Source organism: Schistocerca gregaria, chromosome 11 (assembly GCF_023897955.1).
Source record: "Schistocerca gregaria isolate iqSchGreg1 chromosome 11, iqSchGreg1.2, whole genome shotgun sequence".
In the NCBI taxonomy this organism is placed as follows: Eukaryota; Metazoa; Arthropoda; class Insecta; order Orthoptera; family Acrididae; genus Schistocerca; species Schistocerca gregaria.
In genome coordinates this window covers 86279414-86297218 of record NC_064930.1, presented here as the reverse complement: position 1 = coordinate 86297218, position 17805 = coordinate 86279414, and the positions used below count along the sequence as shown (strand labels likewise).

The window sequence follows — 17805 nt, the reverse complement described above, 5'->3', positions numbered from 1 at the left end:
GTTTTAAGCACTTTTTTGATGCCCACTGTTGAAGAGCAATGTGGGGATGGCGATTGCATATTTCTACATGATCGAGCACCTGTTCATAAAGCATGGCCTGTGGTGGTGTGGTTACATGACAGTAACATACCTGTAATGGGCTGGCCTGCACAGAGTCCTGACCTGAATCCTATAGAACACCTTTGGGGTGATTTGGAACACCAACTTTGTACCAGGCCTCACCAACTGACAGTAATACCTCTCCTTAGTGCAGCACTCTGTGAAGAATGCCATTCCCCAAGAAACCTTCCAGCACCTGACAGAAATATGCCTGCGATAATGGAAGCTGTCATCAGAGCTATGGGTGGGCCAACACCATCCAGAAATCCTGCATTACCATGGAGTGTGCCACGAACTTGGAAGTCATTTTCAGCCAGGTGTCCACATACTTTTGATCACATAGTGAATTGTTTTGTACTCCACAAAAGGCCTTAGCAAGCTCACAAAGTATACCAAGATTATTCTTCTTGCTCAGCTCTGCCATGACAATCTGTGTAATGTTACAATTGGTTCTCTGTGGAGAACTGCATGCTAAAGCCAAATTCAAAAGTTTTTCTGTGAATGTACCATGGAATTTTGCAACACTACATATATATTGAAATCCTGTATCAACCTACATAGGACTGAGCTATCACATAGTTATATTTATTACCTTTGATAACCTACACGGCACAAATAACACAAATGTAAATGATTTGTTAAAACAATGTAGCCGAATTCCATGGAAAGATGAAAGAGAAATATGTCAAATTATTATTCTGCAACTATCTATTTCTCTCTAACTGCTCCTCTAAATTTGGATTTAAAACATCCAACACATGCATTATACAAAATGTTCGGTTTCAAGAAGAGTTGCTGTAGGTATGGTTATACATATTGTTCCAAGCACTAATAAGAATTTCCTCTCAATTGCTACCAAGTGGCAGAAAAAAAACCTGAATCAGGGAGAACCGTACAAGGATGGTGGGAAATTACAAACAGCACTTAGTTCCAGAAAACTTATTTCTTTGTAACACATCCTTTACATTCTGCAATTAGCCAAGGAATTTTTTGTTCCACATGCAATACCTCACGGACATTAATGCTTACAATGTTCTCAGTTTCTTCTGGTCCCAATTTTTTTTGTGTTTCCTCCCTGGAAAAATTAGTGGACTCCAGCGTTACCAATGGATGTTCAGGAAACTGAAAGAAAAGGAAAAGAAAATCTCAGTTACGAGTTCTTACACATTTCTGCATATATTACATGCCTCTCAATATGTTATTATGAATATCATCCTGTTTGCAATGATTCTCATCTCTCACACACAAGGAAATTTAATGAAACTAATTTTCTGAGCAGCTATTCTAAGTTACATCAATATGGTTTCATATCTATGCTACCTTGCTCAATAATCTTTGTAGACAATTACAGTTCTGTCTCGTAAGCACCATACTTAACTGTATAATAGTATACAGGATAAGTAATATGTGGCTCTTTGGCATACTGAATTCACTCATGATGAACTGCATCACTGTTCATTAAATCTTCTGTATCTCCTGTACTAACCTTCCCAGTAACAATTTTATACTCATAAATTGGAAAAACAAGTGTTCCAGAAACAGTTTCTTTTATGGCTGGGTTACACTTATTACTGTTCACTTATATGTGAGAAAGTAGCTAATGCCTGAAAAAATGTTGCTATAGATCCATGGTGTTGCAGCAATATGGAACAGTACCTTCCCTAAACAGCCTCACAGGGTTCTCAGTGTCCTTTGCTCTTTCATTTACATATATAATGAACAGGAAGTACCTTTTAATATTCCCTTGGGGTACGCCCAAAGTAACTTACTGATCTAACTATTTTGTATCCTGAATCTACTCACTGCTATATGCAAAATGCAGTGTGGTACCACGTATTTTGCATTGTGAGGCATCTTTGTATGCTGAATACCACTCATTTCATCAATTATGTTCCTGCTTATGGACTGGCACTTCGAGAACTAAGTTAAGTTCTTTATAGTATTTACACTACTTACTGTGATCTATCACAATACTACAGTCTCATAGCAAAGTATGCAAACGTAGAATTGACAGAAACAATGTAATATATACTGAAACATTATCTGTCAGTAAAATTAAATTTTGTAAAATGCAATGACATTTAACTGACAGCAAAATCACTCAATGTACACTGAGATCGTACCTGTTGGCTTTAGAGTAGGTAATGAAGAATGGAGATAGTCCAGCAGTTGTGCTGAAATCAAATGGACCCAGTATTCTAACTGAGTAAAATGAGAAACAAGTGTTTTCAAATAAACAGCTACACTGCTACCACACCAGAGCAATGCTGCACTTAACTGCTGCTTCAACTACTATCACAGTCAAAGGGCTCACAATGAGATGTTGACTCAGTGAATGGCTTCAATTTTGCCAACATAATCAAAAAAGAAGTTTCTGAAGTAACACAGTAACAATGTCACTTTTAAATTAAATACTGTAACACTCATTGTACATTGTAACTGAAGATGCTATTTGCCTGAAACTCTCCCCTTTTCTCTCACTCTAACGACAATGCATATAATGTCCAGTGCTTTCACTCTGGCTCCAAAACTAAATCACTTACCACTTCTTGGGTGTTGTATTTTGTTGAAGATTTGTTTACTTGTCAATATCACAACTCCCTATTTGTCTTGATGGTCTCTTGCTTGGTCTTTATAACATATTTAAACATATTTCAAACACTGCACTGCTGGATTATCTCTTGAAACTCTCTCTACAAACTTTGAACAATTTGGTATCCGTTACATTACTGTGCCTCCAATTTATCATAATTAGAACATCTTTGTGCAATATGCTTACCACTCTCATATAAAACAGCACTTTAACATTTGTTATCAGTTCTTGAGCAAAGGGATTTTTTCCTTTGTTTCTGTCACCAGAATTGACAAAGAAAGAAGCATTTGGAAAATACTGACAAGAAAAAGGGACACAATGGTAGGGCATGTTAGTACACTGGGAAATAATTTCCACACTACTAGAAGGAGCTAGAGGGAGAGAGGGAGACTGGGTTACATACAACAAATAATTAATGCTGCACAATTCTAGGCTTCTGTATGTATTATATTTACCATCATCAGTCCAAAGACTGGTTTGAGGCAGCTCTCCAACCTACTCTATAATGTGACAGCCTCTATCCTTTCGTAACTATTAAAGCCCCCATAATTGACACTACTTCCTGTAAGCATGCATTACTGTGTATTTAAAATTTTTAACTCCCAAACCTCTATTCATTACCAAACTGACTATTCCTTGATGGCACAAGATGTGTCCTGTCAACAAACCTTTTCTTTTAGATAAGCTATGCCATACATTTCTTTCCTTTCGAATTCATTTCTGTACCTCTTCAATGGGTACCTGATCTACCTGTCTTATCTGCAACATTTCAAAAGCTTCTTTTCTGTGCTCTTTAACACACACATTTCATTTTTGTACAAGGCTGCAGCACAGAAATTACTTTCAGAAGGTATTTCATAACACTTGAAATTTTATTAGAAATTTACACACACTCTTTATGAAAACCTTTTCTTGCTACTGCTGGTCTCATATCCTCTATACATCAGCCATCAGTTATTTTGCTGCCCAAATTGTAAAACATACTACTGCTACTACTACTACTACTACTACAACTACTATTATTATTACTACTGTATTGTCTTATTTTCTAATCTAATTACATTGGAATCTTTGAATTTAATTGCACTACATTCCAGCAAAACTGTTTTACATTTGGTGATGTTCACTGCATAACCCATTTCCAAGATACACAGAATTATGTTCAGTTGATCTCCCAAGTATTTTGCCATTTTTGACAGAAATACATTGCCATTAGCAAATTTCAGTGCTACCTATTTGTTTTCTACAGTATTCCTTTCCTTTGTTTTAGTCAATAGCTGCCAATTTCCCATTTCAACAACCTTTGATTTTTTCAGTTTATCCAAGTTGCATGTACCAAATTTCCTAAATTTCTTCAGTTTTAATAAGTAGTTCATAAAAATAAATTATAATCAGAATACACAACTGCTCTTGGAAACATTCTGTAGTTTAAAATCTGGGTTCAAAATCTCTCTCTCTCTCTCTCTCTCTCTCTCTCTCTCTCTCTCTCTCTCTCTCTCTCTCTCTCTCTCTCTCTCTCTCTCTCTCAGCATTATACAATCTGATACATTCTCATGTCTACAGTTCCCTTTCATGTAAAGAATCCTTTTATCATTCTTAAACAAAGTGTTAGCAAATTCTTCTGTATACAAAATTCTATCAGACAGTTTCCCCTTTTATTCTTTCTCCATTCAGTTCTTTTATAATATTGGAAATCAGTATAAAGGAACAGTTGCAATGAAAGTAATATTGTAATGTAGCATACTGTATTAAATTTATTATGAATGTAGTAAATATATGTAATACACACACTATTATCATGGAATTACATAGCTTCTTTCTTAACGTAGCAAAATAAAGCATTTGCATTTCCTGGATGGAAGATGGTATAAAGGCATTCACTGTCCTGTTGCGTTTTTGGATTATTGGTTCCTTTGTTCAAAATTCTCTTCAGCATTGATTTTGTTGCAATTTGTAGTTCTTGCAGTGAAATTATTGCACTTTTAGCTCACATACAACCTTAAATTGCCTTCAACTGTGGCAAAAACAATCTGCAAATATTCCCCAATGGTTTTCCATGGGTTTCACACCCAGGCTGTGCGCATACCAGAGCAAAACATCCATATCCGTATCTTCAATCCACTCTTTGCGTGTAGCAGAAACATGCACAGATGCATTAACTTGTTGACATTCATTGCCTAGGTTCTGATAGATTCTAATCAATTCTGGCTCTAGCACCACAGTGTAGTGTAAGTCTCGAGAGTCCATTCTTGTGTTTAGCCAAGCAACGGGTGATTTATGTTTAGTCCAGAGAACTGCCCAAATCACAACACTTCTGCTATCAAAATTTCTGTTCAGTCTTACTTGCTGCACAGTTCTCACATCATGCCAATAATACTGAAGTCCAACTGGAAATCTAAATCAAATTTCTTCTCATCACTGAAAATCTCTGTATCCCAATCTGAAGTCCACATATGTCCTTCAGTGAATAACTCCAGTCTAGCTTATTTATGTTTGAGTGTTTGAGCAGCTTTCTGCAGTCGTTCCTTGAATGCAAGATGTTTGTAACTGACAAAAATTTCTTGTACACACCTGGCAGTTACTGACAACTGTAAATCAGGAACAAGTTGAGAAGAACAACAGTTTGTAGCCTTTGCTTTGCACAAAAGGATGCCTTTCTGTGACTCAGATAATTTTCTACTTTTCTCATATTTTCCTTTCATCCATATCGTGCACCCAATCTAACGAAATTATCAATCACTGTAATTGAATGGTTCAACCTCTTAGTGACATGACGGTCAGAGAATTCCATTACCTTGTACACACTGACCCTTTTTCTTTTTCATTCCATGCTGTTTCCCCTATGACAGTGTCACAATCATGGTTTATGTACACAACTCACACTGCCATTAATAGTGTGTTTCTTATTTGTTGTAAAGGCAAATATGTACACAGTAATACCAGACAGAGCCTGCTCCTCTATATTGAGTTATATCATCTACCACCTGACACATTGATGTCTTGTTATATACTGTATTACATCAACTGCACTACCATTTGACTGTGTTTGTTGTCGTACTGGCTCTCAGACTATTGCATATACACTGTACACAATTATTCCAGCCAACAATGTCAATTTTTCCAACAAATATTCATGCCTTTATACTGATTTCCATTACTGTACTATTTTCCTGTTTCTAAAATCAAATTCCAGCCCCATCTCAAATACTTATCTCCCTTGACAATCTGAATAATTTCTTTTATCTCATTATACATTTTTTCAATTGTTTTATCATCTGTGGATCTAGTAGGCACATATATTTGATCTACTGTGGTAGGTCTTGACTTTGTGACTATCTGGATTACATTATGGAATTCAGTACACTGTTTACAGTAGATCAAATGTGATATTTTTTTATTCAGTATTACATCTACTGCATTTGTGTTTCTGTTCATAAAGCTTTATTCACCTGAACATAAAACCTGTTCTTCCTGCTACCACACTTTGAGATATGTACTTCTGCCTGTAAGTGCACTTACCAATCTACCCAATGGAGGGATCAGACATACCATCTTCTGACTTGCAGGATGCCAAGTTTGATTTATCTGATCACAACATCACTGTCCTTACTATCCTCCTATCACCATTCTAGATATCTGAATGTTAGTCATGGAATTGTTCACAAACGATAATGCTACCATAATTAAATCATACAGTAGATATGTGTATCTGCAGAAAATGGAATGGCTGTAGTTTTCCTTCACACCATTCACAGCAATAACACAGCACTGGCCTGTTGACTAATAAGGGGATCTAACGGAATCTTTCAGCATGTTCCCTCTGCAGCTTTTGGAGAGCCAGCTGTCCCACTTTAGGAACCATATTTTAGTCTGCTATCTTTAGAGTTAACCTCCCTCCCCCATGTAACATGTTTGTGTCAACAGTACAGGTACACACAGATACAAAAACAAATCACACCACTGCAGCCTTTCCTAATATACAAGGGCAAGATAAAAAGTCTGAATTTTTTATGTGAAAACTCTTACACCTTTTAAAATAAAACAAATGTTATTAAGATTCTATAGTTTTATCCTCCATGTCTACATATTTATTTCTAAACACTGTCACCCTGGCGATGAAGACATTTCTCCCCGAGAGAGACCAGTTTGTTGGTACCGTCACTGTTTGACTTTGTTGATGAAGCCACAACATAACGTCTGCTTGTACCACATCGCTATCAAAGTGAAGTGTTCAAAGGTATTCTTCACATTTTAGAGACAGATGGACATCAGATGGGACCAAGTTGGGACTGTATAGAGGATGATCAATGATAGTGTACCCAGGGTGTTAGATTGTTGCAGATGCTGCAATGCTCGTGTGTGGTCTGGCATTGCAATGCTGAGGGAGAAAATGCTCCATCTGTGGACAAACTCCTCAAATTTGAAACTCAATTACAGCATGCTGTGATTCAGCTGCCTGTAGTGGCAGAGAGCTGCAAATATACAGGATTTAAGAACAAAGATGTAGAATGTTTCTTTTATTTAAAGAGCTTTAAGAGTATTCACATAAAAATTTGGAGGCAGCACTTTTCAGCACACGTTAGTGTGCTGTGGCACATTTATTGAAAAATACAATAATAACAGGAAGTTGCAATGAAGGCTGTGACACATTTCTTGAAAAATACGGTAATTACAGAGAGTTGCAATGATGGAAGGTTTAATAAAGTTTTTTTTTGAAAGACATCACGTTTATGCCAGTGGTTATTAAACTTTTTATTTCCACTATTGCAATGTCAGCCTTAGGCCATTATTGAATGCAAATGGTTTGGCTTTAAATCATGTCAACTTAATACAGGCCATTTATATGGCCTCGTTATTTGCTGTTATATACATTTGTAACACTGGTAAGTAGTGCGAGCACAAATGTTCAAATATCATAAAATAGCACAGTCAGTACATACACATGTTCGTTCCCCCCATCACTAGTAACTTTTGCACTAAACCACAGCAGCGAACTACTTTGGTTTAGTGCAAAAGTTGCTAGCGATGGGGGAACGAACATGTGTGTGTACAGACCGTGCTGTTTTACAACATGTGTGCTCACACTACTTAGCAGCATTACGAATGTTGTTGTTGTGGTCTTCAGTTCTGAGACTGGTTTCATGCAGCTCTCCATGCTACTCTATATTGTGCAAGCTTCTTCATCTCCCAGTACCTACTGCAACCTACATCCTTCTGAATCTGCTTAGTGTACTCATCTCTTGGTCTCCCTCTACGATTTTTACCCTCAACACTGCCCTCTAATACTAAATTGGTGATCCCTTGGTGCCTGAGAACATGTCCTACCAACCGATCCCTTCTTCTTGTCAAGTTGTGCCACAAACTTCTCTTCTCTCCAATCCTATTCAATACTTCCTCATTAGTTATGTGATCTACCCATCTAATCTTCAGCATTATTCTGTAGCACCACATTTCAAAAGCCTCTATTCTCTTCTTGTCCAAACTATTTATCGTCCATGTTTCACTTCCATACATGGCTACACTCCATACAAAAACCTTTCAGAAATGACTTCCTGACAATTAAATCTATACTCGATGTTAACAGATTTCTCTTCTTCAGAAACGCTTTCCTTGCCATTGCCAGTCTACATTTTATACCCTCTCTACTTCGACCATCATCAGTTATTTTGCTCCCCAAATAGCAAAACTCCTTCACTACTTTAATTGTCTCATTTCCTAATCTAATTCCCTCAGCCTCACCCGACTTTATTCGACTACATTCCATTATCCTCGTTTTGCTTTTGTTCATGTTCATTTTATATCCTCCTTTCAAGACAGTATCCATTCCGTTCAACAGCTCTACCAAGTCCTTTGCTGTCTCTGACAGAATCACAATGTCATCAGTGAACCTCAACATTTTTATTTCTTCTCCGTGGATTTGTATACCTACTCCGAATTTTTCTTTTGTTTCCTTCACTGCTTGATCAATATACAGATTGAATAACATCGGAGAGAGACTGCAACCGTGTCTCACTCCCTTCCCAACCACTGCTTCCCTTTTATGTCCCTCGACTCTTGTAACTGCCATCTGGTTTCTGTACAAATTATAAATAGCCTTTCGCTCCCTGTATTTTACCCCTGCCACCTTCAGAACTTCAAAGAGAGTATTCCAGTCAACATTGTCAAAAGCTTCCTCTAAGTCTACAAATGCTAGAAACGTAGGTTTGCACTTCCTTAATCTAGCTTCTAAGATAAGTCATAGGGACAGTATTGCCTCACGTGTTCCAACATTTCTATGGAATCCAAACTGATCTTCCCCGAGGTTGGATTCTACTAGTTTTTCCATTCTTCTGTAAAGAATTCGTGTTAGTATTTTGCAGCTGTGACTTATGTAACTGATAGTTCGGAAGTTTTCACATCTGTCAACACCTGCTTTCTTTGAGATTGGAACTATTATATTCTTCTTGAAGTTTGAGGGTATTTCGCCTGTCTCATACATCTTGCTCACCAGATGGTAGAGTTTTGTCAGGGCTCTCTCTCCCAAGGCTGTCAGTAGTTCCAATGGAATGTTGTCTACTCCGGGAGCCTCGTTTCAACTCAGGTCTTTCAGTGCTCTGTCAAACTCTTCACGCAGTATCATATCTCCCATTTCATCTTCATCTACATCCTCTTCCATTTCCATAATATTGTCCTCAAGTACATCGCCCTTGTATAGACCCTCTATATACTCCTTCCACCTTTCTGCTTTCCCTTCTTTACTTAGAACTGGGTTTCCATCTGCTCTCTTGATATTCATACAAGTGGTTCTCTTTTCTCCAAAGGTCTCTTTAATTTTCCTGTAGGCAGTATCTATCTTACCCCTAGTGAGATAAGCCTCTACATCCTTACATTTGTCCTCTAGCCATCCCTGCTTAGCCATTTTGCACTTCCTGTCGATCTCATTTTTGAGACGTCTGTATTCCTTTTTGCCTGCTTCATTTACTGCATTTTTATATTTCCTCCTTTCATCAATTAAATTCAATATTTCTTCTGTTACCCAAGGATTTCCACTAGCCTTCATCTTTTTACCTATTTGATCCTCTGCTGCCTTCACTACTTCAGCCCTCAAAGCTACCCATTCTTCTTTTACCATATTTCTTTCCCTCATTCCTGTCAATTGCTCCCTTATGCTCTCCCTGAAACTCTGTACAATCTCTGGTTCTTTTAGTTTATCCAGGTCCCATCCTTAAATTCCCACCTTTTTGCAGTTTCTTTAGTTTTAATCTACAGGTCACAACCAATAGATTGTGGTCAGAGTCCACATCTGCCCCTGGAAATGTCTTACAATTTAAAATCTGGTTCCTAAATCTCTGTCTTACCATTATATAATCTATCTGAAACCTGTCAGTATCTCCAGGCTTCTTCCATGTATACAGCCTTCTTTTATGGTTCTTGAACCAAGTGTTAGCTATGATTAAGTTGTGCTCTGTGCAAAATCTTACCAGGCGGCTTACTCTTTCATTTCTTTGCCCCAGTCCATATTCACCTACTACGTTTCCTTCTCTCCCTTTTCCTACTACCGAATTCCAGTCACCCATGACTATTAAATTTTCGTCACCCTTCACTATCTGAATAATTTCTTTTATTTGATCATACATTTCTTCAATTTCTTTGTCATCTGCAGAGCTAGTATATAACAGCAAATAACAATGACATATAAATGTGTCAGCCTGTATAAAGTTGACTTGGTTTAAAGCCAAAACACCTGCACTTGATAATGGCGCAAGGCCAAAATTGCAATAGTGGAAACAAAAAGTTTACCTGTCTCTGGCGTAAATACGATGTCTTTCTGAAAATTTCACATGGCTGTGAATCCCAGTTATGAGAAGTTTAATATAGTACTTGTTACATGGTTCTAATTTGGTGTGTCATAAACATTCTGTTGGGCTCTTGTCATGAATTTTATAAAATCATTCAATAAATGGCAAATTTTATTCTGGCATCATTCTACTACTGTCCTTCACCAGAAGAAAATATACAAGTTTTCAGAAATTTTGCAAGAAGTCTCATGTTGCAAAAACTGTGGTTTAGAGAACAACCAACTCTACTGGCTTCAAATAGAACCTCACTATACAGAACATCCCTCAGCAGGCTGGTTTCCAGTAGCCAACATGCAGTAGTGGGGGAGGCAGGGGACATTCAATCACACATCTGCAAATCAATGAAAGGAAATCATCCAGCTGCAACCAGCAGAGATGGAGACAATGTTAGCAAGGATGAAGATACAGAAATTTATAAATGTGACCCCATCGAAAGTATTTGTAGCTATCATACTTGTTTAAATACTTTGACTTATTCCAAATATCAGAAGGTTATCCTTCCTGATGGGACCTATGTTACTGGTTGAATGAGTGATTATGAAAGAACTGTGCAAATGTGCTGAAGACAGAAAATGCCACTCCAAACACAGGATGACATGTGACAAAAGATAAAGAAAATGAGAGCTTTATGTGCTTATCAGTCTTACAAAAATATGTCCTTTCAGATGAGTCTTTGCTTGTGGAGGGAAGGATAAAATTAAATGGACAAGGTCCACAGATAAACTGTCTCACAGATATTTGTGAGGACACACTGTTTTGATGAAATAAATCACTATTAATTCATGATTATTCAACTTGCGATGTAGAACAATATCACTCGCATTGCAAGGTTTGGTTTTCTTGAATTATCCTGCAATATGTGATTTTTTTTGTCACCACTCTCTCTTTACACACCTTTCTCAGGTATGGGGTATATTTCATATAAGTGCAGAACCACTGTAAACACACAAATACTAGCGCAAAACTCTTTAGTACATACGACTTCCGCTTACATTTGACCTTTCTGTCCCTGTGGTTACATGGGGCTTACATAGGTACAGAAAATAGCTCTAATACATGATCTGCTGCATCATATCAAATTTGTGAATATACCTTTTTCTCTTCAGTTCCATTCGTTCTGATGAAATACAGGGTGATTCATGAAAATATGCAAATATATTAATATGTTATTCTATAGGTAAAACTAAAGAAACAAATTCAAGCGAACATAGGTCTGCAAGTGTTTAGTTACAGAGTTATGGCTAATAAAAGATTTTGCCTGAAATTTAGCAACTTTGTTAATATGAAGCCATCGAAAAACAGTACGAGTTTAAAAACATCCAGAAAAGCAAAGAAGTAATTTCATAAAATTTTTAATTTATTATTTACTTGGCCCCATTCGTTTTTTTTAATTCCACACAATTACACAATGTTTGCAACAGAAGTTAAAGAGAATTTAAGTTTGGAAAAATCGCGGTAATAACGTTAACTGAAACTGCATGTATGTGTCAGATAATCAGATTTTATTAATACCATAGCACATGTGAATTCATGTTAAACCGGAAAAAACAAAGCTCAGTGATAAGGAAGTTGTACAGTGTTCATACAATTTCACACTACATTCACAATAAATGATCAAACATTTCTCTGAGCTCAATGTATTTAGCTGCACATGCATGAACATATTTTGTTGCATGTTTCAGTTTCACAGGGTTGATCTTAATTCTGTCTAATGCATTCATAATTCAAGCATGTAATGCCACATAAACTGTCTTTCATCGATCCCCATACACAAAAATCCATTGATGTCAAATGGGATTATCTCCGTGGCCACATACATGACGCACCAAGACCAATCCATTTCTGGGGAAAAATGTTCATTTAAATGTGTAGTAACAGCATTGGTGAAATTTGGAGGTGCATCACCATGTTGAAAACACATTTGCAATGGCGTAGCAAGTGGGACATCTTTGAGGAAGCGGGGCATTTTTTCGTGAAAGAATTTTAAGTACGTCTCGCCTGTTAGATGTCCTGGGAAAATGAATGGTCCAATAAAGTGTGTTTTGATTATACCCTACCACACATTTATGCTAAATTGCTGCTGCAAATTGCATTGCTCTGTAACATATGGTTTTGCTTCAGATCATGTGTGTTTGTTATGAAAATTGTTTATACCATCTCGAGTAAAGCATGCCTCAACAGTAAATAAAATGTATTTGTGTAACAGTTGATAAGTATTTAACCAGTTGCACAACTCCAAGCAAATAGTGGGATCTCCCAGATGTAAATGATGCACATTTTGTTTATCATAAGGATACAGATTATTTACTTCAGTGTATGCCATACTTTAGATTGTGAAATGCCTAATCGCTGAGAGAAGTGTCAGGTACCGGTACCCAGGCTATGTTGAACAGCATCCTCATCATCGTCTTCATGTATTGAGAGCTCGCACTGATAATAAACGCTAGGTAGAGAACTTGTCTCCTGTAAATTTTGAAATCTTCCACTAATGGGTCATACTTTCAGAATTGTTAACTGCAGCTATAGCATTACCATCACATTTGCCATAAATAAACACCATTTCTTGGTCATAAATAATCTACAATCGAGAACACTTACCATTTGGTTTCACTTAAACACACTGTTGTTATGTTCTTTCACTGAACAATACAGATAAATAACTCATTTCATGGTTAGGAAATGACAAACAACTCACTAACGGTTGCCAACAATGACAAATGTTTCTACATTCTTAATGGAAAATATACAAATTTACTTGTACAAGAACCTTTGCTTCTCTGGATATTCTGCAAAACTACTGCAGATACTCATCTGGAACATGTTTTATCAGATTCACCAGACCAATAACAACTAAATAAATGGAAATTGTACTTTACTTTAACCTTGTACAATTCTGGGATAGCTTCGTATTAACGAAGTAGATAAACTTGCAGACAACATCTTTTAATAGTCATAACTCCATAACCAAACATTTGTGGACCTATGTTTATATGAACTTTATATCCTTTAGTTTTACTGGTAGAATAACATATTAAAATATTTGCATATCTTTGTGAATCACCCTGTATACTAACCTTACCTTCTGGAAACTACTGAATATTTTCTGTTCTTATTTTGTTCTTGTTTTCAAGACTGCCTGCCTGTAACATGTCTCAGATCTAAAAATTTTGGTTTTAAACTAAATAATAACAGGAATGTGCTATTGCAAGAAAAATTTGACAGATCACTGAAACACATATCTTTTTTCAAAATATCACCTTCCTTACCAATTTACTGGTGGCACAAACCTGTATAAAGCAAAAGATGGTAATTTAGTTGGTGCTTGGTTCAGCCACTAGAGGTCACCTGGCTTGCTAGTATGACAGCTGTTGCTTCTGCAACCAGCCCTTGATGGAGCTAATGACAATGTAGGCTGGAGCACAAGGCTCTGCCAACCATTTGTGTATTGCTAATTGTATTCTACCTTGTCTTAAATGTGTGTGTGTGTGTGTGTGTGTGTGTGTACTGTTTCGAGCAATAACATACTGTATTCTGGGGTTAAAACACTTTTTTTGGTGGCAAGTACAGTACCTGACTCCACATGTTGCACATCAGTCATTGATTCTTTGAGTTTAATTTTCATGGAGGCAGTGCTTCAATCTCTTTGCAAGCAACAGCATTAACAGCTGCTATTTCCAGTTTAACGACTACACTGGCACAACCTGGAGCCCGGCCAACAACATACCCACTGCCACTCACTGTATACAATGATGCAGCAGAGAACCAGGACATAAACAAAAAATGCCTGTAGCAACATTCCAATCATTTAAGGTAACATGAGCAAACTTGCGCAAGGCCCTTTTCTGTCATGGATTTCACCTCACGTGTATCAGTTGTTGCGTCAGCCCCACCCCTTACAAGAATTTTTCTGCCTTTCTTTCAATCACTTGTGAGTTATTTTCTACTTCCACTGTAAAAATACATTACAGCTGCTCATGTGGAATTTTACCACTGCGAAAAGCAACGAAAAGAGTCATACAGGGCATGGGCAGCAGAAATACATTGACTTAGCCAACATAATTTTGTGGCAAATTTTCATAGTGAATCCTATGGAGATCAAATGGTTCATGATGCAATACATTTTTCTCCTGATATGAAAGTTCAAGAGTGAGTTCTACAATGTGAAAATTGTACCATTTTGGAAGTCATGAGGGCACCTCAGTCATTTGACTTTTCATGGGCTGCAAGCAGTCAGGTGGAAGCCTGATCTGAAATATCAGGAATCTGTCCCTCTCACACTTCCCAGCCTTCAGTCAGTCCACAATAGAACATATGACTCTACTGCAGCAGTCCAGCAGATGTCTTTATGTTGTACAGGTAATTGTCATTTGTGACAACAGACCGAATCACAACAGTGACAGGCTAATGTTCTACTGCCTTTATGCCCACAATGCTTCATTCAACACGAATGGACTGTGTGTCCCAAGAGCTGGAAAACATGTAACAGGTGCCATAACAAAGGACACACTGCTTCTGTACGCAACTCCTTCCCAAATCCGAGAGGGGATGAAATGAACATTGATATGAACAGTACGTCAGCAGTGACAGTGTTCCAAAGCAAGATATACACTGATGTGTGCATGCGTGCGCGGGCTGTAGCAACGCTGGTGAACTCTCACACTTATGTGGATTTGGATTCTCCCCCTCTGACACCAGTGTCACAAAGGTTGACGAGTAATACGAAACAACACATTCCCATTGTTGAACATTTTCTGCACCACTAACTTCCAAGGTGTGGTTTCTTTCATTAAAATTCCTAGTTGTGGAGAATGTTTACTGTAATTCTGTTTGGGTGCTTTTCAACTGTTTTGATTCTCCATTGTTGATGAAGGGCATGTGGTTTATGATAAAGTTCCATATGAACAGTTAGATACCCTGTGTCAAATTTTCCTCTCTAATTTTCCCAGGACTGGGTGGTGCAACAGAATATCAGGCGTACCTTCTGATGAAACAGTCTCTCTGACAGCATTTTTTCTGGGTCCACCCGGCACCAGTAAACTCACAGGCTCAAGCAACAGCAGAATTAGTGTGTCTTCAATCATGTTATGTTATTCGACCTATTTCTTCCATTGAATGGTCAGCACTACTGGTGATAATTAAAAGACCTACCAGTAAATAACACCTATGCAGTGATTTTGGAAATTCATTACTCCACAGTCAATCATTAATACCTATCCTTTTCTGCACCCTGATGATCTATAACAATATTATCGGGGGGCCATATTTTTCAAAGACTGGCTTCGGAGTGACATATTTACTGCTACTGTTCAGTGAGGAATCTAAATGCCTTATAGTTATCAATACCCATTTGAGCTTTATCAATACCAGCATTTGCCTTTTGATGTAGCAAGCACACCACCTACTTTTCAACACTTTTTAGAGCAACTTAATGCATCAGTTTGAGGCTGCATCAACTATTTAGATGACACTGCAGTGTCCAGCACATCCAAAGAGAAACATTTGCAGAAGCTTTGTGCTCTATTTTCTATTTTACAGTCTGCATGGTTAAAGTGCAATTTGGAAAAGACACAGCTTTTCAACCATCCATTATTTATTTGGGTTTTGAAGTGTCACATGCTGACATTAAACCACTGCACCAGCATATTGATGCTATTGACCTACTACTGCACCCCACATCTATCACAGAATTACAAGTATTTTTAGGCAAAATTGCATATTACCACTAATTCACACCAGACACTATTACTGTGCCACAAGTGCTCAACACATTGTTACATATGGATGTTCGTTTACACTGGTCCCAGCTTGCAAGCGGACATTAAAGATGTTTAAATGTAAGCTGCAGCTGGCCCTTTGTATGGTCACTTTTCAGCTGGACCAGCACACTGTGTTAGCAATGTACGCATTTGGTCTTCGTGCTGTCCTTACTCATACATGTGGGAATGGATCTGAACACCCTACTGCACGTACCTCTTAAATCCTTCAGTTCAATGCAGTAGGGTCAGTAGTGTTATTCTTTGAAAGAGAAAAAGGCTTTGGTGATTGCGTATGTTTTATAAAAAAATTATGTCTTTCTACACAGGTCTACATTTCACCTGATCACAGACCACAAACCACTGGTCTTTCTTTTTAACACTTTGGCGTCCTTGCCGAGCAAGGGCATACAGCACTTACAGCAGTGGACTCTTTTCCTGTCATGATACGAGATATATTTTCGGCTTATAGTGCAACATGCAAATGTCTTTTAGCACTTGCCAACTAGCCAGGATCCAGAGTTTGACAAAGGAGAACTCTTTTAATTTAGACGCAGAAGCTCAAAATGTTGATGCTTTTCCTAGTACTAGCACCAAAACTGTGGTTGAGGTATTTTCAGATACTGTTGTAATTAAAATTGTTTCTTTTGTGCAACACAGCTGACTGGATAAACCTCTGGATCATGCTTCTGATCCTTTGAGAAATTATTTTACATTATGAAGTCTCTCTGTTTGGAATGGATGGCTGCTGTTTTAGCTAAAAAGGACACTGCTCCCCAGGTTGCAGTCCTGTCTGCCCTTCAGAGTAAGGTTACGTGGTTGTTATGTGTGTGGCACTGGGGTGTGTCACATACAAAAGCGTTAGCATACATACATTTTTTGGGTAGGCGCTGATGGAAAAATAGCGTTAGTTCTGGCAGACTGCAAACAGTGAGCCACCCACTAAGTGATTCCCTGTGATTCTCTAAGACCATGGCCAGATACATAAGGCTTGGGAACAAATTCATGTAGATTTCATGGGACCTGTTTTGAATCTCTTTTGGCTTCTTGTAATTCATGCTTATTGGAAGTTTCTGTATACTTCTGTGGTGGCTACTATTTCAGCTTTGAGAAAAAAATTTTTGCAATGGAAGGTCTTCTGTATACATTAGTTAAAGACAACAGCTCCCAGTTCATATCTTAGGAATTTGAAGAAAGTGGAGTTCACCATGTCATGGCTGCTCCTTTCCACCCTCATTCGAACAGGGATGCCCAACACAGGGCCATCCGCCAGCACAGTGCAGTACCAGTGGCCAATGCCTCTGCGACATCCGCATGGCTGAGGGGAGGGCAATGTGACACATTGACCAGCTATGACCTCCCAGGGGTGGCTGCACACTAGTTGTGCCTCCGTCTCCCCTGTGTCATCTGTCTGCCCAGCCGTCTAATACATCGAGACCTTCTCTGTCACCACTGCCAATGTTTTCACAACTATCTCCTCTGTTGTGGATGCCCCCTTCAACTGCCATGGACCTTGATGGGG

At 38.0% G+C, this 17805-nt stretch overlaps 1 protein-coding gene and 1 long non-coding RNA gene across 23 annotated transcripts in view; one reads left to right on the top strand and one right to left on the bottom strand.

Moving 5' to 3' along the window:
* The window catches only part of LOC126295459 (uncharacterized), a 1097875-nt gene that overhangs the window by 1201 nt on the left and 1078869 nt on the right, over positions 1 to 17805 (top strand). The window lies entirely within an intron of this gene.
* LOC126295452 (zinc finger protein ZFP2-like) overlaps positions 1 to 17805 on the bottom strand; it is a 909451-nt gene that overhangs the window by 131236 nt on the left and 760410 nt on the right. For all 22 annotated transcript variants that reach the window (XM_049987955.1, XM_049987969.1, XM_049987970.1 and 19 more), the window contains one exon: positions 1129 to 1221. In XM_049987955.1, the coding sequence (XP_049843912.1) occupies positions 1129 to 1221 (93 nt within the window). The remainder of the gene's footprint in view (positions 1 to 1128; positions 1222 to 17805) is intronic.